Below are 26,482 nucleotides of genomic sequence, written 5' to 3' on the forward strand. Positions count from 1 at the left end.
GCTATAACTAAAACAATCAAATTATACTAATTTTGATTTATTCCACATTATTTTACATTAATCAATAAATGCGTTTATAATATATATAAATATTAAGTTAACAGACAAGTGTGGTTCAGCAACGGACAAGTTAAATTTCCTAAATGGTTGTCTGTGGACAAGTATAGTTTTTTAGATTTCGCCACCCCTGTCATGGTAAATAATTGTCCAACAAATAATAAATTCATAGATGCTTGCCCAGGCCAAAAAAAATAGGTCCGTTTCTGGTCTCCTTGAAAAAAAACAGGGTCGGTGGGTAGGGATTTTTATGATTTTTTTTTTTCGGGTACTAGAATGGAAGGCTACTAAAGCTTATAATAAGAAATACATGTATATATATATATGCTTTGTTTGCTTGATTTAACATCTTATAAAGTTATATGAACTAAAATAAACAAGTTTTTTTTATTTTTTTTGCCAACCTCAATCAAAAGTTGAGCGTCGGTGCCAATTCGGGAGACACGATCAGGCGACCCAAAACGGACCTATTTTTTAGCTCATCTATTTTTTGAAAAAAAAATGAGCTATTGTCATCACCTTGGCGTCAGCGTCCGGTTAAATTTTGTGTTTAGGTCCACTTTTCTCATAAACAGGGTTCGCACAGGGCTTGAAAAGTGCTTGAAAACGAGTCCAAGGCTTGAAAAGCCCTTGAACAAAGGTTGGCCTTGAAAAAGTGCTTGAAAAGTGCTTATTTCATGTAAAAAAAGCCTTGAAAATGTTTATTTATGCTCAAAATTACTTTTATCATCGCTTTTATTATTTTACTTAAATCGTTCTTAAGGGAAATATTATGAAAATTTATCATAAATTCCTTCGCGCAAAAAAAGTTGAATACGAAATATAAGTTTCGTACACTATTTAGTACGAAACGTTATGTGTACACGTCACAGATTATGTGTACTACGTCAGAGGTTCTTCATTGTGATCAATTTTTGCGAGTGAAAACGCAGGGATGGGGAAGTGTCGTTTCAAACCAGGGTGGTTAACTGAATAAGAGGAGAGAGCTGGAAGAACTGGAAAAGGAAATCAATTCTGTTAAAGACAAAATGTTATAGTAACTGACTGCTGTTCAAATGTAATGAACTAGTCTGTTTGATGTGAGCATAGAAAGAGACAATGTGTTTGTTTGTAATAACTTTTAAATGTAAATACAGTACAGCCAATGCGGAACAAACGTATTTCGCGATCCGCGGCGGCAAGGCGAAACGAGTCGATGCCATTGTGTCACACCGGTCTTACTGACCTGTGTGAATCCGCGCTAAGCATTGTGGGAAACGGACTTTTTTCCATCATGGCGTTGGTAAACATAATAAACACGGAAGTGAAAAATGGTAATTAATTATTATAAAAAACAGGCCCCATCAAACCGGGCCAGCTGTAATATATACATGGATGCAGTTTGTGCTTCAAAAGGAGCCACTTTTTATGTCAGTCTATTGTTTGTAAGAATCACTAAACACGTAACTTAGACTAACTAAACACGTTGCAAGACTGTTTCTTCGAAATAGTAAATAAATCAAAAGCATAAATAAATATTTATAATTAAATACCTGCTGAAATTTGAGAACGTAAACGATTTAAAATAAACGCTGTGAACATTACAAGGAATCTTACATGTAGGCCTCATGTGTGAGAGGATTAATCAGGGATAAAATAAATGGGAGTTCAAAGGATCTTACATTTTGAGGAGGACGTCATGGTATCTTGGACATTTGGCACTTTCATATATTTATTAAGTAGATACTGAAAATGCTGAATGTGCTAATTGCAACATCAAAGACGAGCAGGTGAGATATTTACAGCTTTATTTTTTTGACATAATGTTGTATGTTTTCCATTTAATTTATATGGCGCTCTAATCTTATTTATAAGACGCGCAAAGAATTTAGAGATACTTTTTATATGGGCTAAATTCTTTGCTCCATATATTACCCATATAAAAAGTAGCTTAATATTTCAGAGCGTCAAAAATTTGGACTAATGGCGCTCAATTTTAGCTCGGCTGTTTTCGGGGAAAACCCTAGGTATTGTCATAGCTCGTCGTCAGATGTCCGCGTTGTGCTAAAACCTTTACATCGGCTCTAAAATCAAAATGCTTCCACCTATAACATTGAAACCTCACATGTATATGCACCGTGATGATACACACCACGCCCATTTTGGGGTCACTCGGTCAAAGGTCAAGGTCACTAACCTCTAAAAAATTCTTTTAATAAATTTCATTTATTCAAAACTGCACCGCAGCCTAGCTTGGCACCCATAATGTGGTGCTCTTGTTTATATATAATTTTAAAAATGTATTAATAACCAGAATAGTTTATGCATGTATAAATAAAAAGATACAGCCATGAACAGTGTGTTTTAATTTTTCATAAATATGCTTTGATTGCGTATATGCAAAACAATGAAGTCCATATATTGTTAACTGATTTTTAAAATGTTGAATGTCACACATTACATACCAGTCCGTTTATATACCGACACTTTATGTACCACTATCTGACACTTTATGTACCATATTTATAATATAAAGAGATAACTTATTTAATATGAATGTGTGTTATTGATGAAATGTATTTTGTGTGATAGTATTTATGAATTTAGACTTATATATTGGCCATAGATTTTATATTTTGTCAGATTGTCTAAGTGTCACTGAGTGTCTTAGTTTCTAATTTATTAGCCCAAGTACATGTAGTACTTAATAAATGATTTATTAGTCTTACCTGAAATTGAAGTAAATTATAAAAATTCATTTGTCTCTTATCTTATCCTGACTAAGGATTATAAAGTCTAAAATGTTTGTATTATATTGTATAATTGAAATGTGATACTTTGAAGAGAAGAGAGAATGACCTTAAAGGTGCCTTTTCACAGATTTTGGCATTTTTTAACCAGGTTTTCCGAAGGAAAAAACTGGTTATTAGATTGGCGAATGCGGGCGGGCTGGCTGGCTGGCTGGCGGGCTGGCGGAATAAGCTTGTCCGGGCCATAACTATGTCGTTCATTGTCAGATTTTAAAATCATTTTGCACATTTGTTCACCATCATTGGACGGTGTGTCGCGCGAAATAATTACGTTGATATCTCCAAGGTCAAGGTCACACTTTGAGTTCAAAGGTCAAAAATGGCCATAAATGAGCTTGTCCTGGCCATAACTGTGTCGTTCATCGTCAGATTTTAAAATCATTTGGCACATTTGTTCACCATCATTGGACGGTGTGTCGCGCGAAATAATTACGTCGATATCTCCAAGGTCAAGGTCACACTTTGAGTTCAAAGGTCAAAAAAGGCCATAAATGAGCTTGTCCTGGCCATAACTATGTCATTCATTGTGAGATTTTAAAATCATTTGGCACATTTGTTCACCATCATGGGACGGTGTGTCCCACGAAAGAATCACGTCAATATCTCCAATGTCAAGGTCGCCACGACTAAAAATAGATTTAAAAAAAAAAAAACTTACAAAGGGGGTTAATTTTTTTTTGGTCATTTCAAAAGTTCAGTTTGAGTTTTCTCCCTTTATCAGATTTTTTTTTCACAATGAAAACCTGGTTTTGTGACAATTTTGTCCCTTGTTAACTTATTCATTAAATGCTTAATATCGATAAATGTAAACATTGGATCGTAAAAGCTCCAGTAAAAAATCAAGAATAAAATTAAAAAAAGGAAAAGAACATTGCCCGGACCAGGTTTCGAACCAGTGACCCCTGGAGTCCTGCCAGAGTCCTGAAGTAAAAGCGCTTTAGCCTACTGAGCTATTCCGCCGAGTACACTTAGTTGACGTATTTTATACCTTATATAAGCAATCTTCGTAGTTTCTCAAAACTTAACGACAAAAACAGAACTCTCCAAATTATTCAATCGTTTCGCGTTGCAACGCTTTATAATTTTTAGGTTTTAATATCGTCAAAAGATGCATATAATGGCTATATTAGACCATGGTAAATGTTCAGTATTACTGTTTCCTCACAAATATCATAACTAAAACGAAAATTTGCGAATCTGAAACAACTTTTTTCAATTTTGTCAATTTACCAAAGCGTGAAAAGATCCCTTTAATGTTCAAACTGTAAAAAAAATCAAAATTATTTCCTTCTTTAGACTTTAATCATGTTTAGAGAATGACCTTAATTCATTAGGACTGCTATGAATGAATGGACAATAACACCTATATTTTATGTAGGTGGTACATAAAGTTTCAAAGTACCGGTAGTACATTAAAGTCTGGTACATGTACATAAGGTGTTACACCCTAAAATGTTCATGGTATTAGTGTTTCAATAATGTAATGTTTCTTATTATGTATTGCTTAGGTTGTTTTGTTTCAAATTTCAAATTTGCATTTATTTTAAAGCATTTTCAGTCACTTTGTGAATTCCATGTTTTTTGTAATAAGGTGAATTATGTTGTACATGGCGTCAAATATTAATTCATGGTCGCTATGGTGTAGAGAATGATGTCCGCTGGGCATGGGTTCGATCAATACTCTGGGATTTCTCCTTATCGTCTCCATGGACAACAAGTTCTGGTGTACCAAGTAGTAGTAGTAGTAGTAGTAGTGGTGGTGGTTGTGGTGGTGGTGGTGGTAGTAGTAGTAGAAGTAGTAGTAGTAGTAGTAGTAGTAGTAGTAGTAGTAGTAGTAGTAGTAGTAGTAGTAGTAGTAGACTAGTAGACTAGTAGTAGTAGAAGTAAGATCAGTAGTAGTAGTCCTAGTTGTTGTTCTTGTTGTAGTAGTAGATAATTAATTAATTATTATTAGTAGTAGTAAGAGTTGTAATGGTTGTGTTTGTATTTGTATTGAATTCTGATAATACAACACAATGATGCTGCTGCTAACAATGATGATGATGAATAAGATAATGCTGCTGCTGATTGTGATGATGATTATATGATGGGACTTTGGTATTATAAAATTTGTGAGGATCAAACACAAAACCTGTTGGATAATAAAACTTCTCATTTTATGACAAAAGAGCTAGATTGAAGAGTAAAAAATAAGTATAAAATTCCCTAATAGGAAAGCTACCATTAAAGGACCATGACTTGTGGGCTTCATCAAAAGCAACGCATGAAACAGTAATATCTCTTTCAGATGCACTCAATATTGCTGTTCCAATTGATATGCTCAGAAATGCTTCTGGATGGGCATACACCAATGAGTGCTTTCCTTCAGTTATTTCTTCTAAAGACACATTAACAACACTGTCGCCCTTAGCAGGAATTCCTGACCCCCCCCCCCTAAGATGTTCCCTCACCAGACATTTCCCCCATTTTAGTTTTAGTGCTTACATTACCCCCCCCCCCCCTCACAATAAATTTATAATGGTTTGGTTGAAGTATAATCTTGATTTATTATCAAAATGATTTTTTTGCTTATGTAATTAACTTTTTATATGAAGCAGCTTGTTTGTTGTTTTCTTTGGATTAATCATTCATTATTTTTGTTAAACTGTTTAAGGAGTGCATGTAAATCATTAGTAAGACGTGCATGTTGGTGTACTAGAGGAATCCTAGAGGAATACATGGGATATTCTCAAAATCTTACACATGTTGTTTTTAATATAATTAAATAGGATCAATTGATGAATTAATTCAGTTTGAGTCAACTTGGGCTGGGTTGTGGAACTATAGTTATTTGTTGTTTTTAATCCAATTAAATAGGGTACTATGTAACTGTCAAAGAAAATATGCATTCATATGCATATAAGTTTTGGATGTCACTGATATTTTCAATTTTACTAGTACCTAATTAAGACTAATTAAAACAAAATTTGACTTTCCTTGCAAAGTATTTATTATTAATAATAAAATAAGCTAATGTAATCAAAACATATTGATATTTTAATAATTTAACTCAATGATATTAATAATATTCAAATTTGCCCCAAAAAACTAGGGCAGGTAGATAGGAAGGATTTTTTTTGGAAAACCAACAGTGTTGTCAGTGTAAAATATTTGTAAAGCTTCTTCAATTTCAGTTTTACATTTTATGACCTGCAACATATTCTATGCTACTTTATTTTACTATGGTAAGTCATTAAAGTGTTATTTATTTTTCAACTATATTATGTGCTAATCTCATATAATGAATTACTACCCCATTTAAAGATGACACCTAATCTAAATTCATTAATACAATAGTTATAATTGTTTTATTGTAACATACTATTCCACTAAAAAATGACCATCATAGAACATCAATGCTGTGCTTTTACTAAAATTTTCATTGATCTCAATTATTTAAAGAAAAAAATCTATCAGGCACTTATAAAAAAATACATAATTAGGGTGTCAAAATTTAACAAACTGAACAAGTCAATTTGAACTTCTCTTGCAATGCAAATGGAGCCACTTGAAATACCAAATTGTTCCCATACTAGTCGGCAATATAGCTATGACATTGTGTCTATTCATAACATGCATCAGATACACCTTCTGAAACTTTTTAAGCGGTTTTGAAAACGCTATTTCATTGCAAACTTTCGTCAATAAAGGATACATGTTGTTATACAACCGAAAGTGAAAGTACAGTTTAAAAAAAATGAATAAAGAGCGAAATTGTTGAAAACTTACGAAAATTTTAATTGATACTAACATAAGACCGTAAGACTGAACAAAATTATACGTAACCTTTAAATCATAACATGAAAGTTTACTTATAAAGCAAATTCTTCATTCATCCGCGGACTTCTTTGTGTCGTAGTCATAAATGCCTCCAAATGGAGGTGAGTGATGCGTCTAAGTATAGAGGTGACAATAACGTAGTGACGTCACCATTTATGTATAGAATGGAGTCGATGCCGCTTCAGTCGTTGAAGCCGCGTCAGTATGCGGCGGCAAGTCGCATTTCGCCGCGAAACTTCGCATCTGTCCGCCGAGGCATGCCGCGATCCGCGACATGATGCCGAATCGATGCGCATCATGAAATAAAAAATCTTCAATTTTTTTAGTTACATGTAGTTTACAAATTTTGAAAGAACAATTATAATAATAATTAAAATCATAATAAATGTATTGTGCGCGGATTGTCTTAGCATATACATGTAAGCATAGTTAATGTGTCTGGCCAATTAAGTTTGTTTCCCGCCCGTAGTGTATGTATTTCACACATAAACACTGTCACGTAATTATGTTTTCGCACATACAAGTGGTCAAGGCTCCAGCATATGGTTGATTTATGAATTAATTGCATGTTGATTTTGCTATTATATTTAAGCTAAGAAAATTAGCAGCTTGAAGCAACATCAATAATCAAGACGGTGACGACGTATTTGTTGTTTTGTTAATTATCAGCTTATTATAACTATTGTTTGAATATGTGTATGTAAACACGTTTTATTTTGTTCATATTATACAGTTAATATCGCTACTAATTACCCGGTAATTCTGTATATTCCAGTTTTAAAGCAAATGCTGGTAAATATTTATGATACACAAACATTCTCGATATTTCCTTAAGTATCAAATACATTTTGGCATGTGTTACTATTTATAGAGATGATGAAATAACGTCTAATCGGTGCTTTTTTTCAACTGAACACGCGATTTACGCTTGACGTGATGTTCATGTTTTTATACAACATAAAATACACCCAAACTTTCCAAACGACGTTCTACATGTCTGCATAATTTTCGCGCGCTTTTTATGAAACAAAGGATATTTTAGCACTGTTTATTTGACGCTAGAATTTGCCAAAGGTCGCGTTAGCATTAAAATTCGAAAGTGTGTTTCGGATTACAAATTTAATAATGATAATCGAACGAAACATTAACAGTTGCGCGTAATTAATTCTACGCTTCACATACATGTATGTACATGTGGGTGGAAATCTTTTCACTCGATCTGCCGCGTACGTATGCGGCGGATTTACTCCGCGAAATTACGCGAGGTTAATACAGACTCTGCGTCGTTGCGCGGATCGATGCCGATTGCCACGGCGATACGCCGCGTGAACACACGATTCGGCGGCCGCGTACTAATAATCTGGCCGTGGCGTAGCCGCGGATTATGTTTGAGCCGCGTTGGCTGTACTGTACATATGTGACACTCATTGTGTTAAGGATGGATAACCTGTATTTCTATGTAATAACTAGAAATAACACGTATGAGTTATTGTGGAATAAGTGTAATGTGTTTGAGCAAATAAAAAAATGATATTTACTATGTAAATCTGGTTTGAAAATGCAGTTTTTAAAGGAAACTAACGTACGGTGCTCGGCCTTGAAAATGAAAATTTGGCCTTGAAAAGTCCTTGAAAAGTGCTTGAATTTAGGTTTGAGATTTCTGTTTGAACCATGATAAAGTATCAAAGCTATTGCATTCAAACTTGGTACACTTACTTACTATCATGAGGGGACTGGGCAGGCAAAGTTAGATAACTCTGGCATGCATTTTGACAGAATTATGTGCCCTTTTTATACTTAGAAAATTGAAAATTTGGTTAAGTTTTGTGTTTAGGTCCACTTTATTCCTAAAGTATCAAAGCTATTGCTTTCATACTTGCGACACTTACTATTATAACTATCATAAGGGGACTGTGCAGGCAAAGTTATGTAACTCTGACTGTCATTTTGACAGAATTATGGCCCCTTTATACATAGAAAATTGAAAATTTCTTTAAGTTTTGTGTTTTGGTCCACTTTACTCCTAAAGTATCATAGCTATTGCTTTCGGACTTGGAACACTCGCAAACTATCATTAGGGGACTGTGCAGGACAAGTTGCATAACTCTGGTTGTCATTTTGACGGAATTATGGCCCTTTTTTGACTAAGTAACTTTGAATATATGGTTTAATTTTCATTTTTGTGTGTTTACATCCAATTTTCTTCTAAAGTATCTAGGCTATTGCTTTCTAACGTCAAATACTTTCATACTATCATGAGAGTACTGTACCTGGCAAGTTGAATGTTACCTTGACCTTTGAATGACCTTGACTCTCAAGGTCAAATAATTAAATTTTGCTAAAATTGCAATGACTTCGTTATTTATGATCAGATTTGATTGATACTTTCACAAAACAACTCTTACCTGACATACTGCAATAGACTCCACCCAAACCATCCCCCATGCCCTCCCCCCCCCCCCCCAGAATACCCCCCCCCCAAAAAGTAATTTTTATTGTTCATATTTTTTTTATTTTTGAAAGATCATCTTATAAATGACCACACCCTCACACTATACCCCCGACCCCCCCCCCCCCCAAAAAAAAAAAAACATGGTTAAAAACAAAAATATTTATATTTATTATCATGCCCCCCTTCGAAGAAGAGGGGGTATATTGTTTTGCACATGTCGGTTCGTCCACCAGATGGTTTCCGGATGATTTGATTTTCAGGTCACTAGGTCAAAGGCCAAGGTCACAGTGACTCAAAATAGTAAAATGGTTTCCGGATGATAACTCAAGAATGCTTACACCTAGGATCATGAAACTTCATAGGTATATTAATCATGACTGGCAGATGACCCCTATTGATTTTCAGGTCACAAGGTCAAAGGTCAAGGTCACAGTGACTCGAAAGAGTAAAATGGTTTCGGAATGATAACTCAAGAATGCTTATGCCTAGGATCATGAAACTTCATAGAAATATTGATCATGACTGGCAGATGACCCCTATTGATTTTCAGGTTACTAGGTCAAAGGTCAAGGTCACAGTGACTCAAAACAGTAAAATGGTTTCCGTATGATGACTCAATAATGCTTACACCTAGGGTCATGAAACTTCATAGGTACATTGATCATGACTGACAGATGACCGCTATTGATTTTCAGGTCACTAGACCAAAGGTCAAGGTCACAGTGACTCAAAATAGTAAAATGGTTTCCGGATGATAACTCAAGAATGCTTACGCCTAGGATCATGAAACTTCATAGGTACATTGATCATGACTGGCAGATGACCCTTATTAATTTTCAGGTCAAAGGTCAAGGTCACAGTTACTCAAAACAGTAAAATGGTTTCCTGATGATAACTCAAGAATTATTAGGCCTAGGATCATGAAACTTCATAGGTACATTGATCATGACTGGCAAATGACCCCTATTGATTTTCAGGTCACTAGGTCAAAGGTCAAGGTCACAGTGACAAAAAACATATTCACACAATGGCTGCCACTACAACTGACAGCCCATATGGGGGGCATGCATGTTTTACAAACAGCACTTGTTTTATTTTTGAAAGATCGTCCAACTATCCCACCCAAGAATCCCCCCTCCCCCCAATTTTTTTTTTAATTTTTGTTTGCACTTTTATTTCTTATTTTTTGAAAGATAATGTAATAAATGACCACACCGCCACACTATACACCCCTCTCCACTCCACCCTTCTATCTTGTTATGTCCCCCACTCAGGTTTGTCATTATTAACCGATTGCCGATCGAATTCATCGGTTAAAATCGCCAGAAAATCGGTTGTTTTTCCCGAATCTTTAAAATTGCGATCGGAAGTTTTTATCACGCATAATAACCGTAGTATAGTAGAGCGACGCCCGGTCATTCAGTCAGTCCGTTAACTCCGCCTAAGAGCTACTGTTTTCAATGAATTTCTCAGCGAGTGGCCAATATTGATTTTTCCAGCTGTCAATCAAATACTTCTTGGTATGCACGTCAACCAATCAGCGCTCAGGCAGCCGAATACACGCCGACCCCATGTGAAACTGTATCAAATAGACGAGTTAACGCGTGACGTCACACGCACCTGCAAAGTTTAGACTCCGCCCACTGGTTGGCAAAAAGAGGTGGAATTCATATAGGCGCATATAGAGAAGGTTGACATAATCATCGTTTTTATTGATAATCATGAACTGTATTAAATATAATTTTACTATTTATGTCTGAATAAAACATAAGCATGCGTGGAAATTCATTTTAGGAACGATTATGTTGTTGTTATTATTTGTTTTTACTAAAAACGAGCTCTGGAGTGGAACACTATCTACGAGCTCGGTATGTGGTTACCACAAAAATCTCTACTAAACGCATCTTCACGTCCATTTTAGATACAAAATTTCAGAAATGAAAATTCTTTTAGAATAAATTAAATTTAATGAAAGAACACAAATAAGGATGAAAACAAACAACAAATAGATCGCTTTTTGTTCGCAACATATAGTAACTGATTTTAACCTTAATATATCTGTACAAACTTGTTACACATCAAATAAATTCATAAATCTAATTGTTCTATTTAATTGTGCACACCAATTTTGACACTTGTTTCAGCATTTCTAACCTGGTGTTTAATTGCACCGTTGTTCGTCACAAGCATATTATCTCGTTATGATCGGAGACTGCCCAGACAATTACACAGAAAACATGCCGGTGTCATAAACATAGGGACCTATACTTTAATTGGGTCCCTGCATAGACCACATGTGGCAGACTTTATGATACCTCCATGTCATCTCTTGGCATATTGAGCAGTCATAATGAGCAAGCCAAATATTAAAGCCAAAATACGTAACATTTGCTTTAATAAATAATTTAACATATTTAAAAAAAGAAGATATTTGTCCGAAACGGATTAACAGGAACATGTGTATTTATATGTTAGCCAGTTTAATCATAATAATACAGTGCTTTATAACTTTAAATTTAAAATATTGTGCAATATTACTGCTACACAATTGATGTATTTAACGCGGCTACCGGCAAATGTAAACTCGGCAATTTAGTGTAAAGATTGTTCGTTCTTGCAGTGCACGTAACACCATCATGAAACCAAGCAATCACAATGGATACACACTATTTGCGTAAAATAAATATATATATTTATCATAAAATGCTAGATTGTTACATGTATCACTCCTTATTACTTGTTAAGAGATTTCAATAAACATGCAAAGACAGTTCAATTTGCACAAGATGCAGGTTTTATTTCCATTTGTATATTAAAATTCATTAATATTGTAATTCAATGGAAACGAAACGAAAATTCATTCTATGGAAAAGAAAATTACCACAACATTTAACGATTGTAATGTATTCCGTTTTTTATGGCTTTGTTTTATAATTGATTAAATGCGTCTTTTATAATACACTTTCGATCGCTGATGAACAATAACAATATCCACACCGTTTATAGTTATAATCAAATTAATATATGTTTTATAAGTTTTGAAATATCATTTTTAAAGTCTTACTATAAAAAAGAATACGGCTTATTTATTGTTTTGTTGTGTGGTATTGTCAATATTTAGTCTTCCGACCACGTTTACTCTGATGCTAATAACTCATTTGTATTTTTATGAAGAGGAAATTATATATATATGAATATACATTTATTGGTACTAAATATGATATATTTGCACTGTTGTTTAAGAGTTGTAAAGTTTAATTCGGATTTTTTATCGTTTAATTGACTTAACAAAAGCCCTTTATACATGCTTTACGTGACTGTAACCAATGTTTTTGCCAACCAGTCAGTGCGCATGCGCGGAAAATCCCGAATGTAAACAATAACAATTAACTCGTCTATAGCTGTACATTTAACAGATTATTACTGACCGTATCTCAACGAATGTAGCACTGTAGAACGTAATTAACTAGTTTTTGTTAGTTAGAGGAAAAGTTTCCTCATATTAAAAAATGCTCTTTTCTGCCAAAATAAAAGATATTAGCGACCTCTGCGCTACGAAGTTGTTATTCAGCATCTAAATATTCAGGTCAACGTTTTCCCCGAGGAAAAATGACGTGATGTTATACATGAAGTCTAATTTTGGCATGATTTTCATCTGTACATGAAAAACACGAGAAATGTGTCTCTGTTGCTAGAATTTTCTTAATTTTCCGCGAATAATTAAATCTGAAAATGATTTTGGATAACACATTTAATTAAACGCATTTGAAAATACTTCAATTAAATAATGCAGTTTGTTATACAAATGGTCATTACACATAAATAATATAATAAATAGGTAAATAACGTGTTTTGAGATTGCCAAACTATGCATACATATAGGTCTACACGCATGAATGAACTGACAAGTTATATCACGATCCGGAATGACAAGTACTCGGTACAATTTAAAGAAAGACGCGTTTTTATTCTCAGAAACTAACTTTCACTTTCGCAAAATTTTCTGAAAGGAGGTACATGTAACAGTTTAATTTGAGTCGTTGATTTGTTGTAATTACTAAATATAAACGGTTCTCAATGCTCTCAAATCGCGTCACGTGATTCACGCATGTACAATGGGAATTCCCCAATCCCACAATTCAATTTGTATATGCATTTGCGTTAAATGGCGGACGACATTCAGGTCATAATACACCAAATAGTTTCCCTATATAATTCAATGTTAAAGCGACAACTTTGAGCGAAAATAAATGCAACATTTTGCACATAGAGACCCCCATAACCATACCTTTTCTTAAAGGCCATTCTAAGCGGAATCGATTTATGCAATAAAAAAGATATGTCATGTACAATGCAAGAAAGAACTTGACACAAATCAAAATCGACTGTTTTTGCAACTTTTTTTTTCGGCCGTTTCTTAGTGGAATGTAACCTTTTCTAGTGCAATGGTTTACTATAGTCTTCAAGTGTATCATATTTCAGGGATTCAGTAGTGAACACCTATTCATGCCCTACCATTATCTCCGCAAGATAACACCTGAATAATGGTAAAAAGTGTAAAACATGCCTTCCTGTCAACTATGATATTTTTTTAGAGAGTACAGCCCTACATGAAGCGTTCATTTAGTGTATTGTAACCTCCTACATGAAGCGTTCATTTAGTGTATTGTAACCTATAAGACAACGTTTACTGTTAACATCGCGAAAAATAAGCACTTCTCGATACTTATAAACCAATTTTCTATGTGCATGCCAATTTTCAGACCGATCTTTCACGTAGAAATGCTTGAAAATGCATTTTATTATAACGCCTGATAAGCCATGTGGCTTTCGCGTTAGGAGCTTTGATTTATAACGGGCGTTCAGGCGTAAAACGATTACCCTAAATAATTACAATCGGTCAAAATACTGGAATATTGTTACAAGCTTTGTAGAAAAAGAAGTAAACAACTATTAAAACGTGTTCATGAGCTCTTTCAGCACAAATTGTTGCGATTTGAGATGCTCAAGACGAGTTTTTGTACATTTTTTTTCTTATTTTCCTCTGAAAACGTATTTTTTCCTTAAAAACTCACGATGCTCCTTAAATTCGTGAAACAAACGCATTTATTCCGTGAAATTTGCCAAAACGCATCATATCTCACTAAAAAAATGATGATTTTCTGTAAATACAGCTTCTTTGTGACTAGGCCTGGTTTTGCGTTTAGGTCATAATACACCAAATAGTTTCCCTATATAATTCAATGTAAAAGCGACAACTTTGAGCGAAAATAAATGCAACATTTTGCACATAGAGACCCCCATAACCATACCTTTTCTTAAAGGCCATTCTAAGCGGAATCGATTTATGCAATAAAAAAGATATGTCATGTACAATGCAAGAAAGAACTTGACACAAATCAAAATCGACTGTTTTTGCAACTTTTTTTTTCGGCCGTTTCTTAGTGGAATGTAACCTTTTCTAGTGCAATGGTTTACTATAGTCTTCAAGTGTATCATATTTCAGGGATTCAGTAGTGAACACCTATTCATGCCCTACCATTATCTCCGCAAGATAACACCTGAATAATGGTAAAAAGTGTAAAACATGCCTTCCTGTCAACTATGATATTTTTTTAGAGAGTACAGCCCTACATGAAGCGTTCATTTAGTGTATTGTAACCTTCATCGTCAATATTGGCCGTAATTTGGTTTTGAAAAAAAAGAAATCGTAATAATGCTTGATTATCGGGTAATGGATAGAATTGGAACATGCAAAGATCTATCAATATAATATGTTTTTACATTGTACAGAATACTTAAAATGTGAAAATCTTAAAATTTTCTATTCTTTTTAGACCCCATTTTAACTTTTTTATGCTCTGAGAATAGCAGTATTTTGTCCCTAAAATGTATAGAATTCGTTTTCAGTCGGGGGGCTTCGCCCCCCTGACCCCACTACCAGGGCCTTGCCCTGGACCTACAAGGGGGCCTATGCTTCCCCCTTGACCCCCGGCCCAATCGGTTACTATTCCAAAATAATCCTTTGTTTACAACCATAATGACAACCCTGCCCACTATAGTAGTGGGGGACATATTGTTTTTGCCCTGTCTGTCTGTTGGTCTGTCTGTCTGTTTGCGCCAACTTTAACATTTTGCAATAACTTTTGCTATATTGAAGATAGCAACTTCATATTTGGCATGCATGTGTATCTCATGAAGCTGCACATTTTGAGTGGTGAAAGGTCAAGGTCATCCTTCAAGGTCAGAGGTCAAATATATGTGGCCAAAATCGCTCATTTTATGAATACTTTTGCAATATTGAAGATAGAAACTTGATATTTGGCATGCATGTGTATCTCATGGAGCTGCACATTTTGAGTGGTGAAAGGTCAAGGTCATCCTTCAAGGTCAGAGGTCAATTAAATGTGGCCAAAATCGCTCATTTTATGAATACTTTTGCAATATTGAAGATAGCAACTTGATATTTGGCATGCATGTGCATCTCATGGAGCTGCTCATTTTGAGTGGTGAAAGGTCAAGGTCATCCTTCAAGGTCAAAGGTCAAATATATGTGGCCCAAATCGCTTATTTTATGAATACTTTTGCAATATTGAAGATAGCAACTTGATATATGGCATGCATGTGTATCTCATGGAGATGCACATTTTGAGTGGTGAAAGGTCAAGGTCATCCTACAATGTCAAACATCATATAGGGGGACATTGTGTTTCACAAACACATCTTGTTTGATTGAAGTATTGAGATAGTTCCCTTCACCTTTAAAAAGAAAAATAGATGAGCGGTCTGCCCCCGCAAGGCGGTGCTCTTGTTTTTTTGGCAACAACATGCAGTTAAGATGTTCAAACTTTCTCTTTAGTAACTGTTATTATTTTTATGTCAACAGTGCTATATGCCCAAACATTAATGTGATAATTGAACAGTTATATTTAACATAACTATATTTAACAATAAAACATTAGTCTTTTTCCCATAAAACGCAGGGCTCTTCTGGAACATCAACACAATTTGAAAATTGAATGAGTCTTGGGCCTGGGTAGAGATATTTGGTGTCTTTGGGGGAGATCTAAAGAACGCTCCTATACTATAGTGGTGATCAAAGCGTGATCGCTCGGCAAACACCATACCCACAATGCCACAGCGATCTGAATAAAAATTATTAAAATATGAATAAATATGAATTGGCACATCTCATACATAGACATTGAAATCTCGCTTCAACCCTACTGATTCATTGTTAGCTTGCATTGTGACCCCATGGTCATGGACAACAATTTTTACAAAAAAGCTTATTTTTGTTTTAAAAAATCTTTATAAAACTGTTTAAATTTAACCAAGTCTTTGAGTCAACGTTATTTATAATACAGTGCACTGCTAAATCTAAACAATATCCCCTTAATATATTTGTCATATGTTTGTAACATTTTCCAGTTCTGATTTCACAAGCGCGAGCCTTGGCCAGACACAAGCCCACGGACCCTATCATGTTGTCATTTGATCGAGGTGATTTGATTAACATCTACAGCAAGTCAGCAGGAAAAAGGGTCGATCTCTGGGGAGGAGAGGTAGATGGTCATTGCTTTTATTGACTTTTGAAAACTGGAAGTATGAACATCCTGGGATATATTATTGAATATGGAGAAAATACAAAGGAACAAACAAACAAATCCTCGCCTTTGCTTTAAGAAGTAATGCAAACAACTGAACGTTGACAGCATTGTGTGACCAAAAATAATTTCATTGTGATTTTCCAGCGTTTTTTATGTGAATAGGGAATGTTCATTTTGCAAATGGGAAAAATGGTTGCATTGAAAAAACACTGTTTTCATAGTATACACTACTATTCTAAGTATAACTTTTAGTTTACTTCATTTATAACTTTCTGTTCATGTATTGGAAGTTTTATTTTCAGATTTAATGTAAAAGTTCAAGTATAATCTGTGAATTATTTATAATTCTGTAGTATCAGTGGTTAGATAACATTTTGATTTGTTCATGGCTAAACATTTGGATATCCTATTACATAAATCAATCACTAAATACCTATCTTTCTTTCATTCTAGTTTTCCTGTATAAATAATGTGAAAACAATCTAGTGTATAATTGAAATAGCCACTTCTGAGAAAAAACAAAACAAAGAAACATGTAATTAGTTGATAATATTGTGATTGACCAGCTTGTAAACTTTTGAAGTATATTACTGTTCACAGTGTTTTATTTCACCGATTTGGGAATGGGGCTGGGTCCCTTTGGATTGGGAAAATTGGTGTCATTTTGAAAGAAAAAAAACACTGGTTTAAGTGTGTAAAACAGATAGGTCCATAAGTTAGTGTCATACATTTTATGTACAGTTTAAGAAGAAACCCCACCACTTATAAACAAACTTTTTTTACAAGTAATTGTTGTTTTTTTCCACTGCACTTAAAAAGGCTGCTATTATAGCCTGCTCTGTTTAGTGTGTTTCCTTTCATTATCAGAAGTTTGTTTATTATTTTCTGCAATCTATATTTTTGTCTTTCAGATAAATGGCAAAAGAGGCTATTTTCCAAGGTCATTTGTACGAGAGCTCAAAGTAGAAATTCCAAATCCACAATTTACTGTTGAAACAGAGGTAAACTTTAGGATAATCAATACGTTCAACATTTAACATTGATTACTAAATTTATTTAATCAGGAGTGATCATCCTGTGTATAAACCTTGTTTTTGCTTTAGTTTCCCAGGTTAATATGGGTAAATTGACATTGAATTCTAGCTAAAAATCACATGTGGATAGTGGTTTGCTATAACTTATTTATAAGAAGTTCACTACAATTGACTAATAAATAATTATTCTCAGGATTACGTTCCTTAATTAAAAATTCATAGGCAGTTGAGGGCAATAGTGCATATTGCACCCTGAGTGATGTTGACTAAGGCCAAAGGCCAATGTGGACATTACTTGTAGATGGTGCAATATAGACTATATCACAAAAGATGTCTATGGTATTGTTTTATTATTCTGAACAAACATGTTTAACTTTTAAAAACAGTCTAAGGAAACATGCTGATATTTTTGTTAGAAAAAAAAACGCTCATCAACAGCTTGTTTTTGTTTATATTTTAATAAGTGTTTACAAATTATTTATGTCAATAGCATTTTCGGATAACACATCCAACTAATTTAATATCATGTCATTAAAAAAAAATCAGGGATGGGTTTATGGAAATGTAAAATTTGTAAGTCATGTGATGTTTAATAATTTATTACATTTGTTACTATAAAATGTTCATACCATGATATCAAAATATGGAAGATATTTTCCTCTTAAAGTCCTATGTGCCGCTTGAAGACCGGATAATGGGCCGGGTACCGGACAGCCCAAAGTCCCCTGAAGCTGACACAGAGAAACAACATGAAGATCCCAAAGAACAACAACAAGACACACAAAACAACCAAGAAAATCTAGATAAAAATCCAGCTGTTCAAGAGGTGAGTTAGAACCACTGAGCTCTATGATTAAATCCTACTATTGTATGAATGACTTTGGTTTGCTAAGCTTTGGACAAGATTTTAAAAACAGCAAGTGGTTAATCTTTAAGATAACTGGCGTTTTAGTTGTAAAATTGGGAGAATACTGTCTCTCTGTATTTAGGATGATTATCAGCTTAATGCTGAATTTGATTTTCACTTTCACATGATCACCTCTGAAATGTTTTCAGCCATCTCAGATTTTGGTTGCTTCACAGTTAAATATGGCACAGCATTCATGTTATATTAATAATTGTACCAGGCAATGTGTGTGTGATGGTAAATGGTTAAAGTCTTAATTAAAAGTGTATATATTATTTGTATTACAATAGTTATGTTTTACATTACTGCTTTTACAGGTTACAAAACAAAATGACGAACCTGCAGTTGAAGCCAGCTCAACAGATGAAACTGAAATAGATGAAACTGAACTCCCAGAATTACCACAACTTCCTGTTGAGGAGCCAGAAAGTGAACAAGTGTGTTTCTGCGTGTATACTTTGTGCTTGTTATGTTCAGAAGCGAAATTTCCTTTACACATGATATCTTGAGAACACTACACAAACATACATGCCATACGTCCCGGATTGTCCGGGACAGTCCCGGAAATGCATACCCTGTCCCGCAGTTCCGGAAATTTGTCAAATGTCCCGGATTTCAGTAAAACCTGTATGTTCCTTATCTTAGCATGCAAATCTGTACTTGCCACTGATATTGCGTCATCTCCAAAGCAATGCCTGTCCGATTAGGCAAAAACGCTCTGTGTCAAAATCGATCAATTAACGGGGGTCCTATTATCTTGTTGATTGTCTCGTAATCACAGTCAAACAAAAGGGGTTAATTCGTTGTGAATTGGCTTGCTCAAATTTGATGGCTGTGTAGTTTTAACAGATTACGCGATGCACATTCATGAATAAATCCAGTTTCACCCGGATTTTCGCGGTGTCAGATTCATTATGCCCCCCTTCGAAGAAGAGGGGGTATATTGCTTTGCACATGTCGGTCGGTCTGTCGGTCGGTCCGTCCACCAGATGGTTTCCGGATGATAACTCAAGAACGCTTGTTCACACTCATATTGCGACAAACAACACGCCTTTACGCTCAGCGCATACAATGTAAGTTGTAACAGTTTGACGTCATATCTTACACCCATGACAACGTCTGAATTCATCACCCGTGTTACACGCAGTCCACGTTTTAAGTGTATACAGTGACTGAAAATTAGATCAGCACTGAACTATCTCATGTATATATACTTGTGCTCTTTTCAAACACGCAAAACACGTGGCTTGTATCTAGTAACGGATGTAGAAATGTTTAATTTGTCAATTGTTTAAGCAATTTACGATGTTAATTATAATTTATTCTTCATGTTTAAACAACGTTTTTTTGTGCATTGATCTTAAAGGGGCCTTTTCACAGATGTTGGCATTTTTTTAACTTATTCATTAAATGCTTTATATTGATAAATGTAAACATTGGATCGTAAAAGCTCCAGTAAAAAATCAAGAAAAAAAATTAAAAAAGGAAAAGAACATTGCCCGGAGCAGGTTTCGAACCAGTGACCCCTGGAGTCCTGCCAGAGTCCTGAAGTAAAAACGCTTTAGCCTACTGAGCTATTCCGCCGAGTACACATTCTTGACGTATTTTATACCTCATATAAGCAATCTTCGTAGTTTCACAAAATTTAACGACAAAAACAGAACTCTCCAAATTATTCAATCGTTTCGCGTTGCAACGCTTTATAATTTTTAGGTTTTAAAATCGTCAAAAGATGCATATAATGGCTATATTAGAGCATGGTTAATGTTCAGTATTACTGTTTCCTCACAAATATCACAACTAAAACGAAAACTTACGAATCTGAAACAATTTTTTTCAATTTTGTCAATTTACCAAAGCGTGAAAAGATCCCTTTAAATGGATGTTAAATTTGTTTATTCCAGGTAAGTTACATTAGTAATTTAACTAATTGGATATCGCGAAAAAATGCGTACCAAAAATACATGTATGACTTCATATATCGCTATTTGTATACATGTCCCGGAAAATCGGCAAATGTCCCGGAAAATTAAGCACAATGTCCCAGAATCGGTCTGAAAATTTTTGGCATGTATGACACAAATTTTAATTGGCATGCTTGTTACATGGTACAAAAGGAAGAAGTCTATTGACTATTTATGTTTAGATACCCAGGTCAAAGTCACATACAGCTTGAAGTATGTTTCTGTATGAAACCAAGAAAACACTTGAGCCCTGCTCTGTGAAAAAGGGGTTTAATGCATGTGGGTAAAGTGTCGTCCCAGATTAGCCTGTGAAGTCCGCACAGGCTAATCAGGGAAGACACTTTCCGCTTTTATGATATATTTCATTTAAAGAAAGTCTCTTCATAAATAAAATCCAGTTTAGGCGGATAGTGGAAGATCGGAACAATGGAAGAATTGTCTCTTTTTAGAAAGAAAAAGATTCTAGAATCAAAACTGAAGATGGTGGAAAGGAAGCTCATGATAAGCCAAGTGCTGATGAGACAGAAATAGCTGAAGACAAACAGCTTGCTGATGAAACTGATTTACTAACTGAAAAATCTCCTGACAGAGAGGAATTAACTGGTAAATAAAATATCCTATATTGGTCAATATTAAGTTTAAGTCTTATTTTATATGTTTTTTTGTCTACATGTATATAATACTTATTTTTATGAAATTCAGCAATGATTTATCAAGAAATGTAAACTTGAAATTTGCTGGAACAATCATTTTACAAAAATGATATGGTTACACATTTTACCCCAGACTCCAGCCATTTCATCTAAAATTTAACCCTTTAAGCGCTGGAACGGAATTTCGAAGGCCTTTGCAAACAGTTTAGATCCAGATGAGACGCCACAGAACGTGGCGTCTCATCAGGATCCAAACTGTTTGCTATTCTGATAGTATTCTTTGAAAAAAATCGAAGAAATGGCTAATTTTAGAAATTCAGCAGACAACATTTTAGCAGACGACAAATTTCCCAGCATGCAAAGGGTTAATTATTTATAAACGTCTTGCTGTGATTGTATGATTAAGTCATTTAACTAAGAACTTAAACATGTGAAAAGATATTATTTTCTTTGTGTTCATGGTTTTTGGTGATTATGCCTACCTTCATATAAGCAGGGGGCATATTGCTTTTCAAATGTATGTCAGTGGGTAGGTTGGAAAGTAGGTCGGCAGTTCAGTCCGACATCCTCCCATTGATCTAGTCTTTAGGATTGCTTTGACCTACAACTATGCAAATTGGTATGATTGTTACTTGGGAAGAGTCGAAGGTGCCTGTCAATAGAAATTTTGAAACTATATAAATATATGTATATATTTCGGTTCTGCAAACGTTAAAATATGTTCAAGCATTTAGTTGTAATACTTAAGAGAAAAAACATCCAGTTAATTAAGCAATGTATTGATTTTGATTGCTGGCTGACTTATTACTGTAGGGGAAGGACATCATAAAAAGTCATGAGTGATGTATTGGGCCAAAATGTTTAACAAACCTCTTTTATTCAATTATTGGTAAATATAAAACTCACACACACACATTTAACTACTAGTAATGCCTTGTTTTCCTATACAGAAAAACTGGTCGAACCTACAGATGAAACTGAAATAAATGAAGAAGATGATAATAAAGAAAAAGACGAGACTGAAACTGAAGATAAATCACATGGGTTGTCAGAAAATCAGGGTACAAAATATGTTACTTTTAAAGCATTCATTATTTAACAATACAGTTACATTAGTGTATTATAAAAACATACTTTTACCGTAATTCCGCGAATATAATACGCACTCTTTTACCTGCCAAATTTTTCTTCAAGTAGGGGGTGCGTATTATATACGAGTTTAGATCAGAACAAAAAATTTCCTGTGAAAATTTTCAACTTAATCGTTGTTATTGGCTGTGTGGCAGCCATTTTGAACTGCACCATTACATCAAAGGTGGGCAACAGGGCTCGCGCTCTCGTTCGCCATTTGAGCCATTTGCGAAAATATTGAGAATTTGGCTCAATAAAAATCTTATTTGCAAAAATGCGAAACTCTAACGCAGATAAACAGAATGTAACAGAAAAGGTATGAAATAACCATATTCTGGACAATTGTTATCAAACGTTGCATCCATTATAAAAAAGACCTCATGTTGACATACATTAAGTACTAAATTTCTGCTGTTTGGTCCCATTATTCCATTAATTATTGAAATGAATGGAAAGGCGCTATTTACATGTTCCATAGACCATGACTTTTATTAGTGTATTCATTTAAATCTTATTTCAGGTTCAGATGAAAAACATAAACTACCAGAAAAGCCAGATGCAGTTAAAAGTGAAGATCCAGTTGTATCTGAAAATGTTAATCAACAGAAACAGCATTTTGAAGCTGAAAAGGGGGAAAAGGTGTTGGAAACAACACAGAAAGACGAAAAACAAGGTGTAGATGCAGTTGCCACTGAAAATAAAATAGCAGGTGAAGAAGTAAGAACAAAAGAAGAAAAAAAGGAACCACATGCTGATGACGGAGATGAAACTGAACTGCCAGACGATGTTGATGAAACTGATATAGAACCAAACAAAAAAGAACACGTGGAATCAGATGTCAAAGTTGAAGCTTCTGTTCAAGATGGTGATACAAAAATTGATGGAGAGAAGGAAGAGGAGACAAAGAAAGAAATCAAAAATGATAAAGCTGATGAAACTGGCGGTTCCTTCTTTGGAAACATGTTAAGTGGTAAGTGCTCCTTTTTTCTAACATTATTCACATATGAATATGTGTATAACTTAGTGTGTTGTGGTTTACACTAATTTAGTCCAATTTTGTATATAAAACTATTGTAGTAAATAAGTTGCTGGGTTATTCACTCCTCTTAATTATCTGCGCCAAATGAGCAGGGATATAGAATTTGTGTTTTCCGTCCGTCTGTCATAAAACTTTTCAGGGCTATTTCTCAGAAAATATATAAGATCTCGACATAAAAGTTCATAAGTCTATAGATATCAATTAGAAGAAGTGCCATACACAAGAACCATAACCTACACTTTCGTTTATAAGAGTTATTGCCCTTTTTTGTTTTTTGCATGAAGTAACTTTTCAGGGCTAAATCTCAGAAATGCGAGACTTCAACATGTAACTTCATGGGTGTATTGATATAAATAAGGAGAAGTGACATGCTTAGGAACAATAAACCTTCACTTTCTTAGATAAGAGTCATTGCCATTTGCCATTTTTTTATGATGTAACTTTTCACGGCTATATCTCTGATGCGCCACAAGATTTCAACATGAAACTTTATTGGTGTAAAAGATATCAATGAGGAGAATTGCTATGCATAAACACAATTACCTAACACTTAATTATTATTTAGGATTATGCCATATAACAAGGGATTTGCACCCATCCATAAACAATAATTGGTGGGAGATTTCAATTCAACGAAACTGATAGTCATCAGCCGTTTGTGCTTTATATGCAGTTTTTAGCTCGGCTGTTTTCAGAGAAAATCCGAGGTATTGTCATAGCCAGCTCGTCCTGTCCGCTGTCCGTGTCAAGGTTTGTTAAGGTTTTGAGCATTGGCTCTAAAATGAAAGTGCTTCAACCTACAACTTTGAATCTTCATATGTAGATGAACCTTGAAAAAAAATTCTGTCGAGCTTTCATTTTTTAGTTGATCTATTTTTTGAAAAAAAAATTATGAGCTATTGTCATCACCTTGGCGTCGGTGTCAGGTTAAGTTTTGTGTTTAGGTCTACTTTTCTCATAAAGTATCAAAGATATTGCATTCAAACTTGGTACACTTACTTACTATCATCAGGGGACTGGGCAGGCAAAGTTAGATAACTCTGGCGTGCATTTTGACAGAATTATGTGACCTTTTTATACTTAGAAAATTGAAAATTTGGTTAAGTTTTGTGTTTAGTTCCACTTTATTCCTAAAGCATCAAAGCTATTGCATTCAAACTTGGTACACTTACTTACTATCATAAGGGGACTGTGCAGGCAAAGTTATTTAACTCTGACTGGCATTTTGACAGAATTATGGCCCCTTTATACTTAGAAGATTGAAAATTTCTTTAAGTTTTGTGTTTTGGGCCGCTTTACTCCTAAAGTATCATAGCTATTGCTTTCAGACTTGGAACACTCACAAACTATCATAAGGGGACTGTACGGAACAAGTTGCATACATCTGGTTGTCATTTTGACGGAATTATGGCCCTTTTTTTACTTAGTAACTTTGAATATATGGTTAAATTTTGTGTTTATATCCACTTTACTTCTAAAGTATCAAGGCTATTGCTTTCAAAATTCAAATACTTTCATACTATCATGAGGGCACTGTACCTGGCAAGTTGAATTTTACCTTGACCTTTGAATGACCTTGACTCTCAAGGTCAAATAATTAAATTTTGCAAAAATTGCCATGACTTCGTTATTTATGATCAGATTTGATCAATACTTTGACAAAACAACTCTAACATGACATACTACAATAGACGTGGACAAACCATCCCCCATCCCCCCCCCCCCCCCCGAATTCCCGCCCCCCCCACCCCCCCCAAAAAACTTTTTTTTTTAAATCTTTTTTGAAAGATTATCTTATAAATAACCACACCCTCACACTATACCCCCCGACCCACCCACCACCCCCCCCCCCAATTTGTTTTTTTGTAAACATGGTTAAAAAACAAAAATATTTATTTTTATTATTTTATTTTTGAAAGACCGTCCAACTATCCCACCCAAGAACCCCCCCCCCCCCAAAAAAAAATATTCTTTATTTTGTTTTTGCATTTTTATTTCTTATTTTTGGAAGATAATGTAATAAATGACCATACCCCCACACTTTACACCCCTCTCCACCCCACCCATCCATCTTTTTTGATTGAAGTATTGACATAGTTCCCTTCACCTTAAAAAAAAAGAAAATAATTGAGCGGTCTGCACCCGCAAGGCGGTGCTCTTGTTCAAAACTGCACCCGCAGCCAAGTGTGGCACCCGTTATGCAGTGCTTTTGTTAAACATTTACTTTACATTTTTTGTAAAAGTATTTGTCCTTGTTAAACATTTTAATATGTTCCACAAATTATATCTAAGCTGATACCTGAATGGAAATACCATCTGCATGTTTTACACTCCATGTTTTGCACATGATATGTTTTGATATTTTGATTTTAACAATTTACTGTATGACCTCTTTTTAGTTTTGTAATTTTGATATTTTGTTTTGAGGTTATGGTTTGGTTTTGTGTTTTGTAAGAATAACGGTTTGTTTTCCACGACAATTAAAGGGATCTTTTCACGCTTTGGTAAATTGACAAAATTGAAAAAAGTTGTTTCAGATTCGCACATTTTCGTTTTAGTTATGATATTTGTGAGGAAACAGTAATACTGAACATTAGCCATGGTCTAATATAGCCATTATATGCATCTTTTGACGATTTTAAAACCTAAAAATTATAAAGCGTTGCAACGCGAAACGATTGAATAATTTGGAGAGTTCTGTTTTTGTCGTTAAATTTTGTGAAACTACGAAGATTGCTTATATAAGGTATAAAATACGTCACATATGTGTACTCGGCGGAATAGCTCAGTAGGCTAACGCGTTTTTACTTCAGGACTCTGGCAGGACTCCAGGGGTCACTGGTTCGAAACCTGCTCCGGGCAATGTTCTTTTCCTTTTTTTAATTTTATTCTTGATTTTTTACTGGAGCTTTTACGATCCAATGTTTACATTTATCAATATAAAGCATTTAATGAATAAGTTAAAAAATGCCAAAATCTGTGAAAAGGCCCCTTTAAAGATATATGTTCAGCAAATAATGTTTCAAT

General features: G+C 34.6%; 1 protein-coding gene across 3 annotated transcripts in view; it reads left to right on the top strand.

Annotated features, from left to right (window-relative positions):
• The window catches only part of LOC127873293 (transport and Golgi organization protein 1 homolog), an 88,197-nt gene that overhangs the window by 6,352 nt on the left and 55,363 nt on the right, over window positions 1-26,482 (top strand). For all 3 annotated transcript variants that reach the window (XM_052417079.1, XM_052417080.1, XM_052417081.1), the window contains exons 2-8: window positions 16,549-16,682; window positions 17,639-17,728; window positions 18,429-18,587; window positions 18,986-19,105; window positions 21,082-21,235; window positions 22,236-22,346; window positions 22,937-23,386. In XM_052417079.1, coding sequence (XP_052273039.1) covers window positions 16,549-16,682; window positions 17,639-17,728; window positions 18,429-18,587; window positions 18,986-19,105; window positions 21,082-21,235; window positions 22,236-22,346; window positions 22,937-23,386 — 1,218 coding nt within the window. The remainder of the gene's footprint in view (window positions 1-16,548; window positions 16,683-17,638; window positions 17,729-18,428; window positions 18,588-18,985; window positions 19,106-21,081; window positions 21,236-22,235; window positions 22,347-22,936; window positions 23,387-26,482) is intronic.

This window comes from Dreissena polymorpha, chromosome 3, assembly GCF_020536995.1.
Source record: "Dreissena polymorpha isolate Duluth1 chromosome 3, UMN_Dpol_1.0, whole genome shotgun sequence".
In the NCBI taxonomy this organism is placed as follows: Eukaryota; Metazoa; Mollusca; class Bivalvia; order Myida; family Dreissenidae; genus Dreissena; species Dreissena polymorpha.